Source organism: Narcine bancroftii, chromosome 4 (genome assembly GCF_036971445.1).
Source record: "Narcine bancroftii isolate sNarBan1 chromosome 4, sNarBan1.hap1, whole genome shotgun sequence".
NCBI lineage: Eukaryota > Metazoa > Chordata > Chondrichthyes > Torpediniformes > Narcinidae > Narcine > Narcine bancroftii.
Window position 1 is genome coordinate 290,883,868 of NC_091472.1, and position 24,278 is coordinate 290,908,145.

The 24,278-nt window shown below is 40.6% G+C and overlaps 1 protein-coding gene across 2 annotated transcripts in view; it reads left to right on the forward strand.

Annotated features, from left to right (window-relative positions):
• Window positions 1–4,144: 4,144 nt before the first annotated feature.
• ifih1 (interferon induced with helicase C domain 1) overlaps window positions 4,145–24,278 on the forward strand; it is a 104,736-nt gene continuing 84,602 nt past the window's right edge. For both annotated transcript variants that reach the window (XM_069935355.1, XM_069935356.1), the window contains exons 1-2: window positions 4,145–4,672; window positions 19,456–19,630. In XM_069935355.1, coding sequence (XP_069791456.1) covers window positions 4,220–4,672; window positions 19,456–19,630 — 628 coding nt within the window. In that variant the 5' untranslated portion in view covers window positions 4,145–4,219. The remainder of the gene's footprint in view (window positions 4,673–19,455; window positions 19,631–24,278) is intronic.

Sequence of the window (24,278 nt, forward strand, 5' to 3'; positions counted from 1 at the left end):
ATCACACTATATTCAAGAGGGAAATGTTTGTGTGTATTTTGGTCAATGTGGTTCATAGTGTGAAAAATAAAAAATTATAAAAAAAGAATATACAAGCACAATTTATAGAATTCCCCCCTTCAAATGACAGATGTCCTATACATTGTTGTTGAACATGCATAGAATGTGAATAAGATGTGAAGAATATGCGATAATTGGAAGGATACATCCTTAGGTTGTATTTTTGCACAGTCCGTGAGTCTGTGAAGCTTTCAGTAGAAGTTGTGTCGATTAGGCATTTAGTGGAATGTCCATTTACCTTCACAGTCACTATAGAGTTGCTGAACTGGTGAGGTCTGTCCTGATCTTGGATCATCGAGGCTAGGACCCCAGAGACTCCATACTTCTTACTCAAGTGGCCCCCACCATTCTGGGTTGCCCTGCTTGGGTAAGATGGCGCCGACCTCATGGCGTGTCAAGATGGCCACCCTCCTCCTTCCTCCGATGATGATAGCACCAAGTTTGAATTCAGGTTGCGGCATGATAGCTGCTGAGCCTTTTTGCACCGTTTCCTCTCTGCCATCCTCCGTGCATGTGTTGCGCAGCAAGTGGGTTCGGGTGAATTCAGGGTGGATGGCTTGGGGCTGCAATCAGATCCGGGAGTAGTGCAGGCCGCAGACTTCCCTGGGCTTCCCCTCGCACGACAAACCCTTGCCCAATGTCCTTTCTTGCCACAGCTGGAACACACTGAGTCTTTTGCCGAGCAACGAGATCGGGAATGCTGGTTCTTGTCACATAAAAAGCCCTCCCTGGCACAAGAAGTGGCAGCTGTTAGGGCAGGGGTAGTGGGAGCAGTTGGTCCTTGGAAGGGCTCTGTTGGATGGGGAAGCTCGCTAGTTTTGATATCATCGTTCTTGGCTTGGCATGTTCCAGCAATTTGGCCAGCTCGACGTGGCTAGCCAGGTCCTTCTTTTCTGACTTGAGCAGTTGTTGCCTCATGTACCTCAAGCGGACCCCTGTGACTAGAATGCCCTGGATCTGTTCTTGCTCATGAACGCAGCCCATAGCCACTTTATACTTGTACTTCTTGTCAAGCATCCATAGATCCAGCAGTTAGTCATTGATGGTCTCTCCTGGCCACTGGTGATGTAGATCGAGTTGGTCCTTCATTAAGACCTCATTCTGTGACTTCAGGTACCTATCAACGCCTCGATGGCATCATGATACATAGAGCAGTCCCTGATGACTGCATACCCTTTTCTTCCAACCCTCAAAACGAGTGCGGACCTCCTGAGTTCATTGGTGTGGAAGACGTCTCTGGTCGTGTTCAGGTAGGCCTGGAAGCAGTCTTGCCAGTATGTGAACTCCTCAGCCGCAGCTGGGTAGAGAGGGTCTATCAGTAGCATACCAGGCTTGAGTAGCGCTTCCATTCATTAGGGAATAAGCTAATAGAATTGCAGCATGAATAAAAGCTCTCATGACTGGAAGGAGAATAAATGCTGGGATTCTGGGTTTAGGCAGGAAACCAGGGATATATGTGGGCAGATGCGGGCGGAACTGGGAGGCAGGGCCAGCCATCAGCACAACACACTACCAGTGAATCCCAGTTCACTGCAACCTCCTTTTCAAAAGCATCCCAGTTTATATAATCTTCCCTGCTATCCTGTCAAGATCCTGGCAAATCTGTACATTTTGCAATGTTACAGTCTTTAGAATAATGCGATGACCAGAACTGGACACAAACCTCAAGCTTGTGACCTAATTATTTGTTTAGGTGTCCTACTGAATGTTTGCAAATGCCGGTCCTTTACAGAATGCTCAATGTCCCGCTACGGCCCTGACAGCTAGGGCACTCTCTGAGTTTGGGATGGGGACCTCAAACTCCTCAGGCTGTCAAATGAGTTCTGTGCATGCTCCCTGTGTTGACACTGCCCCACTGTGGGAGTGGGGCTGCCAGCAAAACACTGCGACTGAACCTATGTTGCCAATGGTGTCTTTAGGGTTGGTGTCCCCCAGAGCAGTAACTCATAGTGTCATCCCCTCGCTGGACTTACTCCCGTACCAGACCAAACAGAATCTTTTTTATACTAATGTTACTTGTAAATCATAATTCCCATATATCACTGAATGTAACGGCAATAGTAGTGAGATAAACAACTAGCAAATTAAAATCACACCTTTAGTTACATTATTAATAACTGAATGGAAGCCTCTTTTTTATTTTTCTCCTTCTTTTCCTTTAATTATGACTTCATTCTCAAAAAAGTAATTGATATAGGTTAAAAAATAGTAATTACTACAATACTGTAGCTAAGAATTTGACAAAAGCAGCGACTATAAAAACACCAGCAGCAATGAAAACAACAGCGCTGGCTTGTGCAGACAAAATCACGTGATTGAAAGCGCATTGTAATTGGGTAATTAAGACAGATCTGACCAGAGATCCTTAGAAGTTTCAAAAAGTAAATTAATGTAGAGCTTTAGCCATGTAGGCATATTGATATGTGTAAGATGGGCTTATGAAAAATGTTTTTTTTTGTTATAACAAACTACAAGGATATTTTTATCTTAAAAAAAGTTCAGCTGAAACACTGCATAAAAGTTTTATAGTAATTTAGGTGTCACCCCCTATGGTGGTGTTACCAGGTGTGGTCCACACCTCCTAGCAGTGACGCCAGTATAGGCTGGAATAAATGGTATGCACCAGGTGGCCACAGAAGGTGTGATAGAATATTTGGGAATGTTTTTGGGAGATAATTGGTAAAATTAGAGTAGGCTACATATATACACACTCTTTAAAAAAAGATCTTATTTGAAATACAGAGGAATTCATATTCAGTGACTTTACAGAAACGATGGAGAATGCTATGCACATTACATAAGTAGGTGCTAATTGAAATGATGTAATGAAATGAATAGACCATTGTCTTGGAGGAGTCAGGTTGTCGGTGTTGGACATTTTTACAAGACTTCTGACCACTCTGCAAAGTGTTCACTCAAAGGTCATTGAGAGGGTTGGTTTACTTAAAACAACAGATGAAAGCAGAAGACTGACTCCTATTGTTTGCTGGAGAAGGAGGGTTTTTTGCAAGTGAGAGAGAGAAGGACATGTGGCTGGCAATTTGAATCTCAGAGAAAAAGAGAAGAGAGGGAGAGACTAAACAGTGTCAGCCAGGAGAAGCTTGTTGGAACTGAAATTTTAGTTTTAGAGTGGCGGATGGCTGGAAGTGCTATCTGTCTGATGTCTCTCTTGGAATAAGTGAAACCGAAAGGAACTCTGTGATAGCCTGAAAGAAAGAGGTTATCATCTGGAGAACCCTGATGGGGCAAGTTTCATCAGCAAGATAGTGAGGTGACTAACGGTGGTACCTCAGCGGTGGAAATCCTGGAACAACACATATCTCTCTCTCTGCAAACCTACGAAAACCTTCTTAAGCGGTCAACATTTACCTTTCGAGCACCAAAGCCTGGTGAACTTTATACATGTTAAATTCTGTGCAGAGTATGCCTGCAACCAATAAACTTGGAAGAATGAGAAGCCAGACTGAACAGTGAACCAAAGAACTTTTCTTAACTGTACACAGGCGCGCGCTCAGAATGAGAACGGAGTTAAGTTGGGGTCGCAAAGGTAGCAGTGATAAGTTAAAGTTTGATCCTGTTCCCATGTTTAAAGAGAATGGTTCGAGTAACCATTTGTCTTGGTGAATGTTTATTGCTGCTGGGGGTTTGGGCTGGTAACAAAGGTACCAGAGTGTTTTGGGCATCTCGGAAAGGCAGAAAACAGACACGACTTTATTCTGATGGTTACGCAGTCACTTAATATCTTTTTTAAAATCATTTTCCTAACAAATTTGGAATGCACTCATCCATGAAAGAGGAATCGTACAGAAAGAGCAATATCTGCCTTGGGAAACAAACAGAAAAAAGATCTCGAATGAAATCGAGTTGGATAGTTCCCTGCACCAACTCGAGAATCAGGGACTTCACCGGCTTCCAGCCTCTCTGCGTTCCACCTGCTGCATTTGATGGTCCCCAAGGGCCGAAACGTCTCCGAGAGACTCCGCGCCCCCGGCTTCGTTTCTCCAGCACCGGGCACGACGCCTCCCAGCGCCTGCAACCCCCCCGTTTCGCACAAATGACGTTGGAGCTCGGAAACCGAAATCGAAACCGAAAGTCTGGTTCCCAATAACGCAGGAGGGCTGCGGAAGGGCAGGGAGCGCCGCGGCCGCTGGAAGAAGCGATGAGCAGCGGGGGGGACCTGCAGCAGCAGCGCCTGGCGCTCATCGACTGTCTCTTCAGCCGCCTGGTCGCGATCATCCAGGTGGAGCCGGTGCTCGACTACATCCACTTCATGGATGAAGGCGAGAAGGAGGAGATTCTCGCCAAGACCACGCAGCTGGGCAACCAGGCCGGTGCTCGCTTGCTGCTGACCAAGATCCTCAACGCCTCCCCTCCCGAGGGCTGGTTCGGGCAGTTTGTCACCGCCCTGCGGGCAGGGGGCTGCTCGCACGCGGCCGACTACATCGACCCCGGACCGGACGACTGGGTGACCCCATCCCTCGAAGCTCAGAATGACCTGGAGGTCCAACTGGTCAGGATCTTGTCGCCAACGTTGATCGATAAGATGACGCCGCGGGAAGTTGCCGTTCATTGCTGCGCCGAAAACTTAATAACCATGGATGACTTGGAAAATGTGAGTACTGTCAGAAATAAAACTTCTCACACATGAGTCTCTTTAAAACTGATGACACGACAAGCTTTATTTACAAGTCTGCAGAGTTGGACTCAACTGGCTTCTCACCAGTTAAGCCCCGATACATACAGTGCATTGATTTTTATACCCTTATTGTTTGCCCTTCCCCTTCTTATTAATACTGTTTTAATTGGTTAGTATTTCAAAAGCATTCTAAGTACAACTGCATTATTAATTATCACGTTCGTTACGTACGCTGCGAACTCTACATACACTAAATTCTGTTTCTCACACTTCTTATCAATCCTTTGTCTCCTGCATGTCTCTCACTATGACCATGAAAAGATAGGTTTAAAAAAAACATATTCAGCAGATCCTTCTGTCCTTGACTGCTAGTAAACTCTCTGTCCGTTCTGGCTTCCCTGTTTATGAATAATCATCACATTTTAACTTAAGTCTTTTTAACCTAAATTCTCTATATAACAAGTACCTTCTTTATAACATTTACTTGCACCTCATCCGTTGGTGTAAATGCCTTCTGAACGACTCACTAGTCCTTGGAGCTCCTGCCTTGATTTCTGAAAAGCAGGGCAAGCCGCGTCACGACCGTAGCCGCTTTCAGGTGGCCAGAATATAAAGCCGCCTATAAGACCCGAATGCGGCTTTGGGAGGCCACCTGAAAGCGGAGAACCCTGACCCGAGGAGGACTCGCCCAACCCTCCTCGGGGTAGGGGGTCTTCTCCACTTCTGAGCGCTCCCCCTCGGCACCCGAAAGCGGCCGGGACCACCGCCACGGTCAGCAGGAGCCGGCGTTTGCTCCGCGGCGCCTCTCCCCCTCTGCGACCTTTCAGGTGCCGGGACGGCGCCTTCGGCGCTGCCACCTGAATGTGGTTTCGCCCACACCCGCGGCCGGCTCCGGAGTCGCATCCTCCCACATTAAAGCGGCTCCAGTCGGGCTCTGGGGCTTGGAAGGGACGAAAGGAGGAGGGCGACAGCAATAGGGGGTTCACTGGTCAGGAGATTCTGTGGAAAGGATCCATACTGTCTTATGTTGCCTCCCAAGTGCCAGGGTCAGAGATATCTCCGAGTCCATGGAATTCTTGAGAGGTGGGGTGTGCAGCGAGATGTGGTACCAATGGCATAGCTGAAGGGTGAAAAAAAAGGGACTTATGAAGGGAGCTAAAGAGCAGGACCTCAGGGGTGCCATGCCCTAGTGAAGGCAAGGGTAGGAAGTTATGGCAGACAAATGTATGGCTGAGGAGCTGGTGCAGGAGGGAGAGGTTCAGGTTTGTGGGTCATTGGGTTTTCCTCTGAAAAAGGTATGGCCTGTACAAAAAGGGCATCTGAACTGGAAAAAAATAATATCCTTGTGGGCATGTTTGATAGTGTTGTTGGGGAGGGTTTCAACTAGCTTGGCAGGGGGTTGGGACGCCCCCCCCCCCCCCTAATATTTCTAATATTATAATATGCCACCTTCTTAGAGTGAAGGGCTTGGATGGAATGGAATTTATTAGGTGCATTCAGGAAGTTTCCAGACACAATGTGCAGATAGGCCTACTGGAGGAAAGACTACCCTTGACCTGGTATTGGGAAATGAACTAGGTCAGGTGTCAGATCTGTCAATGGGAAAACACTTCGGAGAAAGTGATCTCAACCCCCCTTTACCATAGGTCTGGAGAAGGACTGGAATGGACAATTTGGGAAAACATGCAATTGGAATAAGGGAAAATATGAGGCTATTAGGCAGGAGCTTGGGAGCATAAATTAGAATCAGATATACACAAGGAAAAGATTGGCAGAAATATGGCAAATGTTCTGCATATTCCAATGAGGCAGGGAAAGGATGGTGAAGTGAAAGAGCCATGGCGTACAACAGATGTTAAAAAGCTAGTTAAGAAGAAAAAAAACCTCATGAGATAGCGGTGAACAAACAAATGGGACTGAAAGCAGACAAATCCCCTGATCCTGATGGGATGCATCCTAGAGTACTGAAGGAAATGGTAGGAGTTATAGTGAATGCTTTGGTAGTCGTCTACTAAATTTCTCTGGATTCTGAGCAGGTCGCAGAAGATTGGAAGACATGCCTCTTATTAAAAAGGGATGTGGGCTGAAAACGGGTAACTATTGGCCAGTTAGTTTAACGTCTATAGTCAGGAAAATGCTTAAAGCTGTCAGTAAGGATGAAATAGCGAGACATTTAGAATGAAAGGGTTCCATCAGACAGACACAGCATGGATTCAGAAAGGGCAGGACTTGTTTGACAAACTTGCTGGAGCTCTTTGAGGATGTAATGGGTGCAGTAGATTGAGGGAAACAGGTTGATAGCATTTGACGAGGTGGTGCACAAGATACAGATGAATAGAGTTGGGGTAGGGATATTGGCATGGATTGAGGATTGGTGAACTGACAGAAGGCAGAGAGTTGGGATAAATGGATGTTTTTCTGATTGCCAAACTGGTGTGGGGTGCTGCAGGGGTCGGTGCTGGGTCCGCAGCTGTTCACTATTTACATCGATGACTTGGAAGTAGGGGCAGAGTGTAGTGTAGCCACGTTTGCAGATAATACTAAATTGAGTGGAAAAGCAAATTGTACAGAGGATGTGGAGAGGCTGAAAAAAGATATAGTTAAGTTAGGAGAGTGGGCAAAGGACTGGCAGATGGAGTACAACATTAGGTCATCCACTTTGGCAGGAAAAATAGAAGAGAAGATTATTATTTAAATGGTGAAAAACTACAGCATGCTGTTGTGCAGAAGGACTTGTGCAGATACAAATGGAATGTTGGCCTTCATCACTAGAGGAATTGAATTTAAGAGCAGGGAGGTCATGCTGCAACTGTACAAGGTACTGTTGAGGCCGCACCTGGAGGAGGTTCACCAGGTTGATCCTGAAGATGAGGGGGTTGACTTACAATGAGAGACTAAATTGACTGGGATTATACTCACTCGAATTCAGAAGAATGAGAGGAGATCTAATAGAAACATAAAATTATGAAAGGGGTGAATAAGATAGAGGTAGGAAAATTGTTTTCACTGGTAGGTGAGACCAGAACTAGAGGACACAGTCTCAAGGTTCGGGGGAGTAGATCCGATGCTCTTCAGCAACTGTACCACACTGTGATGCACCCGGCCAAGACACTCTGCATAGACCTCTCGTAGATTGTTAACAGAATGGTGACCAGTAACTTTACTCACCTCAGTCTTCTAAGGAAGTGCAATTGCTGTTGCACCTTCCTGACAAGTGACAAAATCTGTGCCAGGGTCAGAGGTCAGAGAATACTGACACACATTTTAAAAAATGAACATAAATGTACTTTTTTTTATAAGAGACTCACTTAACTGAAACAGAACATCAGACATTAAAAAGAGACTGGGTGGAATATGTTAAAACCTTTTCATTTAATTCAAAGGCAAGGGGAGTTGCAATTTTGATAAAGAAGTCTCTTCCAGTTATGATACAAAATGTAGTGACTGATCCTGTAGAAAGATATGTTATAGTATGTACACCAACTGTGAACAACAAAAAAAATTGTACAAAGAACATTTCTTAATTTGGCAGGAACAAATTTTAATAGCTGGGGATTTTAATTTTTGTTTCGATCCAGTTTGAGATAGATCATCTAGAACGGTAACAAGAGCAAAAGCAGTGAAAACCTTCTTAACATTAATGAAGGGTTTGAATTTAATAGATATATGGAGAATTCATCCGAGAGAGAGAGATTAGTCTTTTTATTCAAATAGGCAGGATTCTTATTCAAGGATAGATCTATTTTTAATGTCAGCACATCTTCAAGCTAGAGTGAATCAAATTGACTATAACGCAAGAATTCTATCTGATCATTTGCCTTTATTAATGACATTTACAATGTTAGATAAAGAACAATCCATTCATAGATGAGATATAATTTAGTGTTACTAAAAAGACCAGATTTTTATGACTTTGTTAAAAGGCAAATTCAGATTTTCTTTCAGACTAATTCTAATTGTTAATGATAAATTTATTTTATGAGATGCAATGAAAGCATATTTAAGGGAACAAATTATGTTATATCTCTAAAATTAAGAAGGATTACATGAAAGAATTGGATCAATTGGAAAAAGATATAACATGTTTAGAAAAGGACTTAGAAAGACGGGTTTCTGAGGAAAAATGGGTTATATATAAGAAACTTCAGTATAATACATTACAAACATACAGAACAGAGAAAGCAATAATAAGAACTAAGCAGAGATACAGTGAGTTAGGCGAAATGGCACGCAAGGTTCTTGCTTGGGAATTGAAAACAAAATAAGTTTCAAGAACTATTAATGCAATTAAACGGGGTCGAATGTGATTACTTATAAACCCTATGACACTAATGGAACTTTTAAACAATTTTACTCTCAGTTATATTAATCTGAGTGCAGAGAGATGATAATAAAATAGAAGATTTCTTTTGTCACAAACAAGGTTACTGTTGTTTAACTTTACAAGAGCACAGGGAGTTGGATCCCCCTTTCACATCAATTGATGTGGGGGGTAGCATTGAGCTTATTTCAAAGTAATAAATCTCTGGGAAAGGATGGTTTCCTGCTTGAATTTTATAAAGAATTTAAAAACTTATTGATTCCTCCTTTTATGGATGTATTAGGACAGTTGATGGTAACATATATACTCCCGGAAACTTTCTCTACTATAATAATAACGGTAATATCAAAAAAAGACAGAGACCCTTTAAAACCATCATCCTATAGACCAATTTCCTTGTTAAATATAGACTATAAGATCATTGCCAAAATATTAACTAATAGATTGACAAAGTTTTTACTAAAATTGATAAATGTGGATCAGACAGGATTTGTGAAAAAGAGAAAATCTGCATATAATGTAACTAGATTACCTAGTATAATATATTTGGCACAAAAAAGGGAAGATTTAAGTGTAGCAGTGGCTATGGATGCAGAAAAAGTGTTTGATAGATGAGAATGGGATGTTTTGTTTAAGGTGGGATTTGGGATGGGGCCAGTATTTATAAATTGGGTTAAAGATTTATATAATAATCCTAAGGCTAAAATTGTTATGAATGGACAGGTTTTGACATTGTTTCCATTAACCAGATCTAATAGGCAAGGATGCCTTTTATCACCTGCTTTATTTATCTTAGCGATTGAACCTCTTGCAGAATTGATTCAATCTAACCTGGACATTGAAGGGTTTTAGGTTAATGAAGAAGAAGGTAAAAATAATTTATTTGCTAATGATGTTTTGATTTATTTGATGGAACCAATAGGTCCATTACGCAAGTTATATTTAAGATTGGAGGAGTATGGCAAGGTTTCTGGTTATAAAATAAAATGGGATAAAAGTGAAAATTATGCTCCTGACTGCAGAGGATTATACTCAGTGTCAACAAGTTACCCAATTTAAATGGCCGGTGAATGGGATAAATATTTAGGCATACAGGTAGATAATAAGTTAGAGAATGTACAGTACAATTTTGATTCTCGAAAATCCTGTTATCTGAATCTTTTTATAAAATGACCAGTTCTCCAATCAAACTGTTTATCCAAAATAGGCCTGATTATTTCAGATAATCAGAGTTGTAATGTACATAAATTATGTACCTTTAGAAAATTGTTGAGGGTTTAAGTAAGTGCAAGATGTTACCAATAACTTTATTGGGTAGGGTTAATTGTGTCAAAATGAATATATTTCCTATGGTACAATATTTATTTCAAACATTACCAATAATGATACTGCAAATGTTTTTTCAAGAATTAAATAAATACATTAGAAATTTTCTTTGGAAGAGTAAGATATTGAGAGTTTCCTTAGACAAATTGATATGGAAATTTGATAGGAGGTTTGCAAAATGACCAAACTTAAAAAAATTATTATAAGGCACCTCAATTGAGATTTTTGACCATTTTTTTGATGAGGAAGAAAAACCAGCATGGATTAAGATTGAAATTGATAAAATAAGAGAGAGGAAATACAAAGATTTTATATATAAATGGGTATCAAAATTTTTATCTGGAGAGAGGGAAGTACCCTTGTTGAAACATTTGATTAATATTTGGAATAAGGTAAATGACGAAATTGGAACAAGAAGTGCTGTCCTGCCTAAAATGCCTTTGATACAAAATCAACTTATTCCATTTTCAAAGGATAATCAATTTTTAAACATTTGGTCTCAGAATGGAATTAGATACATAGAAGTTTGTTAAGAAGGAAGACATTTAATGTCATATGAACAATTAATAGATAAGTATGGGATACAAAATAATGCACTTTTTTGTATTAACAACTCCAGGATTATTTAAAAGGTAAATTGGGTCCAATATGCTATTACTGAAATGTGGTGATGTAGAATTGCTGATACATAGTAGATATATCAAGAAATTTATTTCAGCTATGTATACTTTATTGAAGAGGGAACTTTTAAACAGGAATGCATAGGTCCAGACATGCTGGGAGACAGATCTAAATACTAATATTGATGAACTAAATTGGTCAGATCTGTGCAGAGATAGTATGACAAACATTATAAATGTTAGATATAGGTTAGTATAATATAATTTTTTTACATCAATTATACCTCACACCACAAAAGTACAGTACGATGACCATGGTAGTGGACTAGAGGGGGTCAGTGGCTGAGGACAACTTGTGGTCGGGTGACCCAAACAGACTGCGAGATGTTGGAGACTGGCTCAATGGAAACCAGGTTTTGGAGCCAGGATCCAAGAGATAGCTGAGAAGCAAGAAGGGCGCCTGAAGGGCCTTGGGTGCTAAAGGGTTCTTGATTGTGTCGGAGATGTGGATCTGGAGCTTTTCAAATCAGAAATCATTTCAATTCAGAGGCTGCGGGATCGCTGGAGGTGAAACCATGGACACTTAGTGACTCTGAAGGGGCTCTTTCACTTCTCTTTCTCTCTTACTGTAAGGGGTGCTAATGGCGATTCTATCTGCCCTATGGCATGCAGAAGGCAATTTCATGTAATATTACATTTTATGTGCAGTATAATTTTTTACATCAATTGTATTTGACTCCATATAAACTGAAAAAGTTTCAAATTAGTTCTTCAGATCTACGTTTTAGTTGTGGCCATTCGACGTGGATTCGTCCTAAGGTTAAAAATTTTCGGTTGCAAATTAAACTGTTTAGAACACATATTAAAAGTAAGTTTACCTTTTGACCCAGTGTTGTTTTTACTAGGAGGTATCAAGTCAATAGCTTTAAGATTGAGATTGACTATGTTTCAAATTGAATTTTTGCGTTTGTCTTTGGCGGTTTCTAAAAAGTGTTTAGCTATTACATGGAAATCTGACTCGATTTTAGGGATGAAAAGATGGCATAATGAAATGAAAGCCTGTATTCCTTTAGAAAAGATTACATATAATTTGAGAGACATATTTTTTTCTTTGCTGAAGTTTGGAGCTCGTATCTGAAAACTATTGATGTTAGAATTTTATCTCTTGATCTGCTTCGATGGATGCCGCCACTCCTGCAGCCAAGAGGTTTTAAAGTTTTAAAAGTGATTGTACTAGATAATGATCTCCTTTTTCTCTCTTTGTCAGTGGGGAAGGGAGGAGGGAGGGTATAAGTGCGGTGGTGGGGGGGGTTTATATAAAATTAATCACATTATGTCTATATTAAAATGTAGTAAATAATGTTATGTTGTGTGATTTTAAACTTTAAATAAAATATTTTTAAAAACATTGTTTTGTACTATTACCTGACAATAAAGGAATCTTAAAATTCGAATCTTTAAAATAATATTTCCTTTTCTATTTCAAGCATATAGTATAAGACCATTTGACCATAAGAGTTAAGAACCAGAATTAGTTCAATCGGCCATCAAGGCTACTAAACCATTCAAATCATGCCTGACGTATTTTTCCTTTCAACCCCCTTTTCCTGCCTTCCCCATAACTTACAACACCCTTACTAATCAGGAACTTATCAGTCGCCGCTTTAATTTACCCAAACGGCTTGGCCTCCATAGCTGTCTGCGGCAACAAATTCTCTGGCTGAAGAAATTCCATGTCATCTGTATTCTAAACGGATGACCTTTTACTCGCAGGCTGTGCCTTCTGGTCCTAGACTGTCCCACTATAGGAAACATCATCTCCATGTCCACTCAGTCCAACCCTTTCAATATTCAATAGGTTTCAATAAGATTCCCCCCCCCTACCCATCCTTCTAAATTCCAGTGAATACAGGCCCACAGCCATCAAACATTCCTCATACATTAACCCTCTCATCCTTGCTATCTTTCTCATAAACCTCCTCTGACCCTCTCCAGCACCAGCATATCCTTCCTTCTACATGGGTCCCAAAACTGCTCACAATACTGCAAATGTGATCGGACAATCGCCTCAGCATTACACCTTTGCTTTTATATTTTAGTCCTTTTGAAATGAATGCTAAAGTTGCATTTGCTTTCCTGACTACTGACTTGACCTGCAAGTTAATCTTTAACAAATCCTGCATGAGGACTCTCAAGTCCCTTTGGAACTTTGCTTTCAGAATTTTCTCCACCCTAGTGCCTTTATTCCTTTCACCAAAGTGCATGACCATATTCTTCCTATGTTTTATTCCATCTGCCATTTCTTTGCCCATTCTTTGAACACATTCAAATCCTTCTGCACACACCCTGCGCCCTCAACACTTTCTGCCTCCCTTCCACAAGCAAATCCACAAAGCCATTAATTCCTTCATCTAAATAATTCATACAATGTGAAAAATAGCAAATCAACACCAACCCCTACAGAACTTCACTGGCAGCCAGTCAATAAACGCCCCTTTTATTCTTTCCCTTTGTCTTCTGCCAGCCAGCCAATCTTTACATTTTAAATTTAGACATGCAGCACGGTAACAGTCCCTTTTTGCCCACCAGTCTGTGCTGCCCAATTTAGCTACAAACCCTGGGATGTTTAGAACAATGGGGGACAGCCCATGTGGACATGGAGGGAACATACAAACTCCTTGCTGACAGCGCGGGATTCGAACCCAGTCCAGATTGCTGGCGCTATAAAGGCATTGTATCTGCTGCTACGCCAACCATGCCTATCCATGCTAGTTTATTTCCTGTAATACCATGCCTTCCAATTATTTAGAAGCCTCATGTGCGGATCTTGTCAAAAGCCTATTGAAAATCCAAGTAAACACCCAGTGACTCTACTTTGTCCTGCTTGTTACTTCATTAAAGAATTCCAACAGATTTGTCAAGCAAGATCTCTCCTTAAGGAAACTATGTTGACTTTGGGCAATTTTATCTTGTTCTTTTAAGTACACCAAGTCTTTAATAATGGACTCAAGAATCTTGTCAACCACTGAAATCAGTCTAAATTAATTTAAAAAAAATTTAAGCATGCAGCATGGTAACAGGCCATTTCAGTGCATGAGTCCATGCCACCCAATTTACATCAATTAGCATACTCCCCCAGTATGTTTTGAATGGTGGGAGGAAACCGGAGCCCCTGGGAAAAACCCACGCAGACATGGGGAGAACATACAAACTCCTTACAGACAGCTTGAAATTTGAACCCTGGTCTGGTCCCAACTTCCACGCCAAGCAATAGTTCCCTGTCTTTTTCCTCTTTCCCTTTCTAAAGAATGGAGGACATTTCTGATTTTCTAGTGCTCTGGTGCCACTCAAGACTCCGGTGATTCTTGAAATATCATCACTAATGTTTCTACTGTATCTTCAGCTACCTTTTTCAGAACCCTGGGTGTAGTCCGTCTGGTCAAGGTGTCTAAAGCCACATTTAGCCCCCTTCAGTTCACAAGCACTTTCTCAGTAATTGCAACTACAATCTCTTCTGTGCCTTGACTCACCCAAATTTCTAGCACATCGCTGGTGTTTTCCACAGTGAAGATGGACATAAAATACATTTTCAGTTTATCTGCCATTTCTTTGTTCTCCATGACCACTTCCCCATTGTCATTTTACAGTAATTCAATATCTACTTGTACTTCTCTTTTACTCTTCATATATCTGAAAAAAAAACTTTCGGTATCCTCTTTTATGTTTCTAGATGTTTATCTTCATATTTTACCTTTTCTCTTAATTTTTTTGTTGCCTTCTGTTTTGAAAGCTACCCAATCTTCTGGTTCCCCATTATATTTTGCAATACTTTATGCCCTCTCATTTCCTTTTATGCTGTCTTTGACTTCCCTTGTAAGTCACAGTTGCATCACCCTCCCTTGACAATGCTCTTCTTCTTTGGGATGAATCTATCCTGTGTCTTCTGAATTATTCCCAGAAATTTTTGCCATTGCTGCTCCACCATCTTCCCTTCCAATCAACTTTGGCCAGCTCCTCTGATGTTTTATTCGATTGTAACACCGACACTTTCTTCATTTTAACTCCTCTCTCTCTCTCTCTCTCTCTCTCTCTCTCTCTCGCTCTCTCTCTCAACTGCAGAGTGAATCCTATAATTTTGTGATCACTGCCTCCTAAGGGTTCCTTTAGTCTAAGCTCCCTCATCAAGCCAAGTTCATTGACAGCACCAAATTCAGAATTTCCCTCGTGAGCTTGACCACAAGCTGCTAAAAAAAGTAATCTCATAGGTATTCCATAAATTCCTTCTCTTGGGATCCAGCGCCAAAGTAATTTACAAAGTCTAGCTGCATTATGAAGTCCCCCATGAAAAATAATCTTTTCTTAAATTTATTCATTTATTTTATTTTGAAGGCAGAGATCACATTTCATGTTTGTAAACCTTCATATTTGAAGGCCAGTATGCGCCTCCTATCAGGGTCTATTAACCTTTGCAGTTTCTCAACTTTACCTACATCTTCTGATCTTCTTGCCTTTCCCACTATTTGTGTTTTTTTTTTAAATAAATATTTGTTGAGGATGGTAGTGTGCAAAAGGCCTCATCTAATAGATAGATGAGCTTAGATGGGCTTCTATTTTCATTGGAAATCTACTAGAGCCCTCAACGTGAATAACACATTTTAGCCACTGCCAGATGTTGTTATGAATAACACATATGGCCACTGTGCTCACATCGTGATTAACTCGTATCTTGCATTGTGTAGTATGTGCGAGAAGATGTGTGTATAATATATATTTATATTTCGCATATATATGGACAGTACAACCCCGGAACATGAATAAGTCATTCATTACAGTGCAGTTCTTTGTAGTAATTAACCTGCTTGACCTTCAAGTTACACTTGGAATTGACAATCTCTTCACATCCACTGTCATGCACACAGGGCAGTGTGGGAAGTGCAAAGATAGTTCATCTCTGGTCACTCAGGAAATTATCACTAACTTTATCTTGCTAATTCTGAATATCTTGTAAGGGATTTTGGAGAAACTTCTGTTTGAAATTGTGGGAATCTGAAATTTACTACCACTTGGGAACAGTTGAAATGATCACCATAACCAGATAGATTAAAGGGCGAGCTGAAAAGAGTAAAGTGATATTTTGAAAAAGTGTGTTTAAACATAAGGAGCTCCACAGGCTAATTGGACTGAATGTCTGCACTTAAACATTTAGTTTAAGGAGTGGACTATTTATCAATAATGACCGTATTCATCGCATTCCATTAAAAAAATAATTTATTTGTCATTTTGCCAGGGTTAATGAGCTTAATTTTTCAGGGTGATGCTGGTGTGAGACAGCTAGCATTTCCTCAAATAAATGTCAGCGCACCCCAGGATGTCTGTGCCTTCACATGTCCCAATCTTGTCACCAAAGTTCCTGACTGCTGGGACTCATGGGTCACCTCTCGCCTTACATGCTGTCAGCATTATAAGGTTCGTTGTTAAGAATGTCTTTGAAGAGTCCTGCTTTGACCTGATAAGCAAGGACCTTATCAACATCAGCCTAACATGGCATTGGTCCACTGCCGAAGTGCAGAGAATCTGGAAGTTCATTCAGTCTATTACTTGATTCCTTGAAAAATTCCATAGTCACTCAAACAGTAGATTAGGTCAGTCTTTCATGGAATTCTGCTTTTTTTTTTGCACAATTCAGGAGATAAAAGCTGTAGAGAAATGTCAGCTTTCTAAAAAAAGAAACTAGATTTTTTGAGTAATTGAAGGACACTGCTGCCTAGTGGCTAGATAATGCAATTGCATTACCACTTACTCAAGCTGTTTTCATTCAGGATATGGACAAAGGATTTTATAATGGAAAATCAAGAAAAATAACTGGGATTTATATGGACAAGATGTATTCTCTAACATAACAACCTGGAATTTCCTCACTGGAACTCTCACTTCATAGCTCACTTGAGTTGCACTGGTGGAGATAGAAAGAAACGCTGGTTCAGTATTCTAGTAGCATATAGCTCTGTATCAAATTTCCTACATACATTTATGTGCCATGAGGTAGTGAACAATTATGTAGAAAGCTGTCACCAATAGTAATTATTTAGCCCTAGATCAGAAGGGTGTGGCTTCAAGTTCTTGGAATTTGATCCTGAGTAGTTTATATGTAGGTGTAGGGTTAAATGAGTCAGATGAAAATGTCATTCTTTGGACAAAGTATCTGCTTTTCTGGGTAGATGAAACCCAAAGATGCTGGAGTACCATCTATTTCCTTAATGACCTACTCAATCAAATTCACCAGATAGTCTGAATCTCAAAGAATTATAGAGAACCCTCTCCATCCAGCATCAGTATCTTTAACCCACTACCAGCTTCTTCCTGTAGGTTATGAGATTGATGTATAGAATCAGAATCAGGATTTATTGTCATGAACAAGTCATGAAATTCAATGTTTTGCAGCAGCGAAATAGAGCAAACATACATATTTTAACCATCTTGTGACATTACTATATTAAAAAAAAAATGAGAGTGCATGAAAAGAAAAGTAGTGTCTTTTGTTTATTGATTATTCAGGAATCTGATGGCAGTGGGGAAGAAGCTGTCCTTGTGCCACTCAATGCTCATCTTTAGGCTCTTGTACCTTTTTCTTGATGGTAGCAGAGTGAAGAGGGCATGGCCTGGGTGGTGGGGATCTTTGAGGATAGAAACCGCTTTTTTAAGACACCGCCTCATGTAGATGGAGTGGTCTGGTGCCTGTGATATTGCAGGCCGAGTTAACAACCCTCTGGAGTTTATTCTTGTCCTGAGAGTTGCCGCCTTCATACCAGGCTGAGATGCAACTAGCCAGAATACTCTCCACGGTACACCTGTAGAAGCTTACGAGAGTCTTCGGTGATATACTGAATCTCCTCAGACACCTCACAAAGTATAGCCACTGGCGAGCCTTCTTTGTGATTGCATCAATGTGGAGGCTCCAGGACAGATTTTCAGAGATGTTGACACCAAGGAATTTGAAGTTCTTGATCCTCTCCACTACTGAGCCCTTGATGAGGTCTGGGTCGTCTTCCACTGACATCCTCCTGAAGTCCACAATCATCTCTTGGTTTTGCTGACATTGATTGCAAGGTTGTTGTCATTACACCATTTAACGAGCTGATCTATCTATCTCCTCTACGCTTCCTCATTGCCATTTGTGATTCTGCTAACAACTGTGGTGTCATCGGCAGACTTGTAGATGGCATTGGAATTGTGCCTGGCCACACAGTCGCGGGTGTATAACGAGTAGTGCATCCTTGGGTGCGCCTGTGTTCACGATCAGTGAGGAGGAGACGTTGTTTCCAATTCACACTGACTATGGTCTTCCAATGAGAAAGTCAAGAATCCACTTGCAGAAGAGAGAACAATTTACCTATCATCCCGATCACACCACAGCAGATGCAATATTGCTGGTTCTCCACGCAGCTCTGAATTACCTTGAAAACAGCAATTCGTATGCAGTCTTCATAGGTTACAGCTCGGCCTTCAATACCATTATTCCCCAAGTGCTGAGCAGCCAGTGATATTGCATCTCCCGTGGAGTGATTGTAATAATAGGCAAATTGCAGTGGGCCCAGACCTTTGCTTATGAATGCATTAATTCTAGCCATGACGAGCCTCTCAAAGTATTCCATCATAGTAGAAGTTAGTGCTGCTGAGTGGTAGTTGTTGAGGCAGCCCATGCTTCTTGGGTACCGGGACGATTGATACCCTTTTTAAGCTGGCGGGAACCTCTGACTGCCACAGAGAGGGTTAAAAATGTTGATGAATACTCCAGCTAGTTGGTGGGCAGATTTTTAATACCCTGCCAGGTACGCCGTCAGGGCCTGATGCCTTGCGAGGATTCACCCTCTTGAATGATGTTCTGATGTTGCCCTCAGAGACAGATACATAGGGTCCTCAGCCTTTTTATGGATTCTGTTTGGTTCTTCTCAAGGTAGGCATTGAAGGTGTTTAGCTCATCGGGTAGTTAAGTATCACAGCCAACTATCGTGTTCGCCCTCATTTTGTAGGCTGTAGCTTCCTCCAGTATTGCCACTGTTTCAGAGATGGCCTTCTGCAGGTTGTACCTGGACTTCTTGTAAAGATCTCGATCCCTGGCCTTAAATGGCCTTGTTCTGGCCCTCAGGAGGTTGTGTATTTTTAGATTCATCCAGGGTTTCTGGTTGGGGAACAGCCGGTATTTGTAAGTGGGCACATACTCATCCACGCAGTATCTTGTAACTGAGTGAATCATCCCAAAATAATATAGAGGGAGAGAGAGTATTTATTTATTTTAAGTTATATCTTTATGTATACATGAGATTATTATGTGTCCTGTACAGTGTATGTATATGTGCCCACTGTGATCTGGAAAATCATTGTTTCATCTGGTTGTATGTGTACAGTCAGATGATAATAAACTTGAACTTGAAATGTGTGAAACATTGCAAGGCTCTGAAATTATTAATGCTGATCTGAACCTGTCTTTTCAGATTTTGATTGAAACTACTACCCATGGCTCTAAAGCAGGAATTCGACAGTTATTGACCAGAATAGTGGTGAAACCTCCTGGCTGGTTTTCCAAGTTCTTGGCTATACTACAAAAGACTGGACATGAGGATCTTGCAAATATATTAGCTGGCATTGACTGCAAATCTGACATAGAAGGTAAGTTCTGAACTGAAATGCTTCTGCTTCAGTACCCATACCCAACAATACGAAGATTGCTACTGATACAAGCCCAGAAAATTCTAAAAACCAGCAGGAACAGAAATTCACCAAGACAAATGTTTTTCATTTTCTTCTTACAAAATGATATCGGTATCTATCTTGTTACTATTAACTTAACCTAACTTAATCCTCTTCTAAGTATGTAATGTGTATGTGTTCAGGAAAGTTCTTTGTTTCACTGACCATTCATACACTTTTCACTGCTCTAAGTTCACCTGTATCTGGGAGGCAAACAGTTCCATAAGCAGTTTCCCTTTGACAACCACTTTACTTCAATGTGAAGCAATAATCTCATATGTTCTGTATTTTTATTGACACAAAACTGCTTAAACAGACATTCACATTTGGCATTAGCTTTGATGGCATTGATACACTTTATCTCGTATAGAACAGGGGAAAATTTCTTGGCAACTAAGATTTCTCAGTGCATAACACAATGCATCACCAACATGTTTGGATTTTCATCCTTCATTAATTTTAAACATCCTGTATTTTTACCCATCATACAATGTTTCCACATCTTGACCCATGTCATCTATTCTATTACTCAATGGCATTGCTCAGACATCTTTGTCATCCATTTGCAGAATTGTTTTGAGAAACAATGATATTGTGGGTTTAATCAGTTCATCCCCAATCGTATGATTCTTCCCATGTTTTGCTATCAGAAGATAAATTTCATAACTAGCTTCAAGGGTACAAATCAGGGCTGTCGTTTGCACAGTGAATAATGAAGTGATCTTTGATCTATTTTCAAACTTCTCTTTCAGTGATTTAAAATATTCCAATTTTGTATTTGACATTGTTAAGATGTTTTACCCTCAAATGAGCTTCAAGACAGCCTGTTTTCATTAATTCATTTGTCAAAGTCTGTTGGCATAATAGGCAAAAAGGTGAACATTCATCGTGTACAGTGGGTATATAAACCCAAACTTCAAGAGCCCCACTGAATATTGACAAACCTTTTGCTTACTTCATCTGCTCATGTTGAATATACAACAGCGGGAGCTCCCTGAAACAGATTAATCAATATTTTATTATGTCTTAGAATTGAAAAATGTAATAAAAGTAATGATCAAATCAAAGGAAGAATACTGACTTAAAAAAACATGAAAAATAAACACTAGCATGGTTTCCAATATTTTTTTTCTTGCAGAGAGTGTACAAAACCATTCTCGCCTATTTTTTTTCTGATTTTGGCATCCCCCTCAGGGTGACGTCTGGGTGCCACCTCCCCGCCCCCCCCCCCCCCCCCCAAACATTCTAGTTTAGAATGGATGATAATAAGACTGGTCAGAAAAAAATATAATGTTCACCAACAGTGAAAGTAAGAGAAATATCGGAAAAGCAAAAACACATTTTATGAAAATAAAAAGAACAAAGTGATTTTACTTGGAAGTTACCACAATTGTGTCGTACTGACAGTGTTGCCAAGTCACATCTTTCACACCAACATAATGAGTTTATTTTTTCAAACCAACTTTTTAATTATTTCCCAAAATATTCCTAAACCCCACTAAAATATTCTTAAGCCCCACGCCCCACCAAAATATTCCCACGCCCCACAGGAGGGGCCTACGCCTCACCTTGAGAATCTATGATCTAACTTTACTAATTTCCTGAAGTCTAAGCAACATCTAACCTAAAGATATATTTTATTCCATAATTGTATTCACTTATTCTGTAACACTGGAAAGTTATTGCAATTAAGTTTCTTGAAATGTTGAGTCAATACGGACAATTGTTTTACAAAGTGCAGTTCTTTTATCATAGCCATTAAATTAGTTTTAGCTAAACCTTTTGCTTTTATTACATTCGATCTTGTCTCCATTCCAAAATCGTGGGAGTGATTTTAAGCTACTCCAACTACAAAATAAACAGAATGGCGAGCAGCTAAAATTATCTAAATTATTTACCTCCTTTAGAAGCATTGGGTGATAACTGGTTCGAATTTGTAGCTAAATGATTAAGAAGGTAGCGGGATACGTATCGTGTCAGCAGAGCCTCTTTTAAAGTAAGCCTGCTGAGAACTCTTCATATTATTTGGATCAGACTAGTTGTTCACCAGGAGTAAAAGCAGGAAGCCAAGTAAGTTTCCTGCAAGACCATTCACGTGGCACAGTTACTCAAAGCTTGTGGGTCTCAGAGAAGTAAGTATTCCTCACCCAAAACTAAGATTTCATCTGTCTTTCCTTGCAATTTTCTGTTGGCATAAGCATCAGAGAGGTCTCACAGCATTGTTTTGGAGAAGGAATGATTTTATCTGTTTTGATTTCTGTGAGGGATGGACAGCAACTTGGGCACTGAGATTTGCCAGAATTGTTGGAATCTTGCCAATACAGGATCCAAAAGGATCCCCTTCACAACCAGATCTGCATGAATGTATGAACAAGAAATATTTCAAAAGCTCAATGTGCAGGTAGTTGGAGATCACGAGAATTTCCTCAAGCAAAGAAGGCTCCTTAATCTTCAGGAATCAGCACCATTGTGTACATAACTTCACCTGGAGTTATGGTTCCTGGGGAACAAGGGTTACCATCTCCTCTGCTTCCCAACAGTAATAAGCCCTGACCACGGAACTAAGCCTCTTAATTTTCAGTCTTATTCTGAAAATGGTTTCGGTTCCCTTTTGATGACATATAGAACCATAAAAAATTGCGGTACAGAAACAGGCCCCATTGATCTGCACCCAGTCCATAGGCCTCCATACTTCTCCCATCCACGTGCCTGCCCAAATTCTTCTAAAATATTAAGATTGAGTCCGCATTCACGACTTCAGCTGGCAGCTCGTTCCACACTCCCATCATACTCTGTGTGAAGAAGTTCTTCCTCATGTTCCCCCTAAACCTTTCCCCTTTCATCCTTCACTCATGTCCTCTGGTTTCTCTCTCACCTACCTATCTACTTTTATTCTATCCCCATGTAATTTGAAAAATACTTCTATCAAATCTCCCATCATTCTTCTACGTTCCAGGGAATAAAGACCTAACCTGTTTAACCCTTCCCTGTATCTCATTTCCTGAAGTCTAAGCAACATACTAGTAAATCTTCCCTGTACTTTTTCTATCTTGCAATAACTTTTCTGTAGTTAGGTGACTAAAATTGCACACAATACTCCCAAGTTTGCCTTCGTGAATGTCTTAAACAACTTTATCATAATATCCCAACTCCTATATGCAGTACTTTGATTTATGAAGGCCAATATGCCAAAAGCTCACTTTTCAATCCTATCCACCTGTTGCATCACTTTCAGGGGATCCCCAGATCCCTCTGTTCTACTGCACTCCACAGTGCCCTACCATTTGCCGTGTATGTCCTTTCTTGGTTTGTCCTTCCAAATGCAACACCTAACATTGGTCTGCATTAAATTCCATCTGCTATTTTTCAGGCCATTTTCCCAGCTGGGCCAGATCCCTTTGCAAGCTTTGAAAACCTTCTTCATTGTCCACAACACCTTCAATCTTAGTGACATTTGCAAACTTGCTGATCCACTTTACCACATCATTGATATAGATGACAAACAACAATGAATCCCTGAGGTACACCACTAGTCACAAGCCTCCAGTCTGACAGAAAAAAAATCATCCACCACTACTCTCTGGTTTCTCCTGTCTAGCCATTATCGACTCCAATTCACTATTTCACCATGAATACCTAGTTTCTGAACCTTCCTGACTAACCTCCCATGTGGGACCTTGTCAAAGGCCTTACATTGCCTAATAGGCAATGTAGACAACATGCACAGCTTTTCCTTCAAATTTCCTGCCATCCTCCTCGAAAACACTATAAAGTTGGTTAAACATGACCTCACACACATAAAGCCATGTTGACTATCCCTAATCATTTTGTGGTTATCCAAATAATTGTACATCCGATCTCTTAGAACACCTTCCAATAATTTATCTACCACTGACGTCAGGGACAAAATTTTTCCCCTTGATTGATCAGAGTGGTTGGCTTTGTATGGAGACAAAAGCGATGGGGGAGATCTTACTTGGGTTTTTCATCAGTTTTCAATCAGGAAACGGGCACAGAGTTGTGTGAAGTAAGAAACTGGCTTATAATTTCCAGGGTTACTTTTGGAACCTTTTTTAAAAAATGGAACAACTTGAGCTACCCTCTGGCACCACACCCAGGGCCAAGGACATTTTAAATATTTCTGCTGGAGCCCCTGCAATTTCTACACTCGCCTCCCTCAAGGTCCAAGGAAAGAACTTGTCATGCCCTGGGGATTTATACACCCTTATTTGCTTTAAGACAGCAAGTAGTTCCTCCTCTTTAATATGTATAAGTTCCACGACCTCCCTGCTTGTTTTCCTTACTTCCCACAACTCTGTGCCTGTTTCATCATTGAATACTGATGAAAAACCCACGTAAGATCTCCCCCATCTCTTTTGTCACCATACAAAGCCTCCCACTCTGATCATCAGGGGACCAACTTTGTCCCTTACTATCCTTTTGCTCTTAATATACCTGTAGAAACCCTTAGGATTTTCTTTCATATTGCCAAAGTAACCTCATGTCTTCTTTCAGCCTTCCTTATTTCTTTGATGTTTTTCTTGCATTTTTTAAACTCCTCAACTAT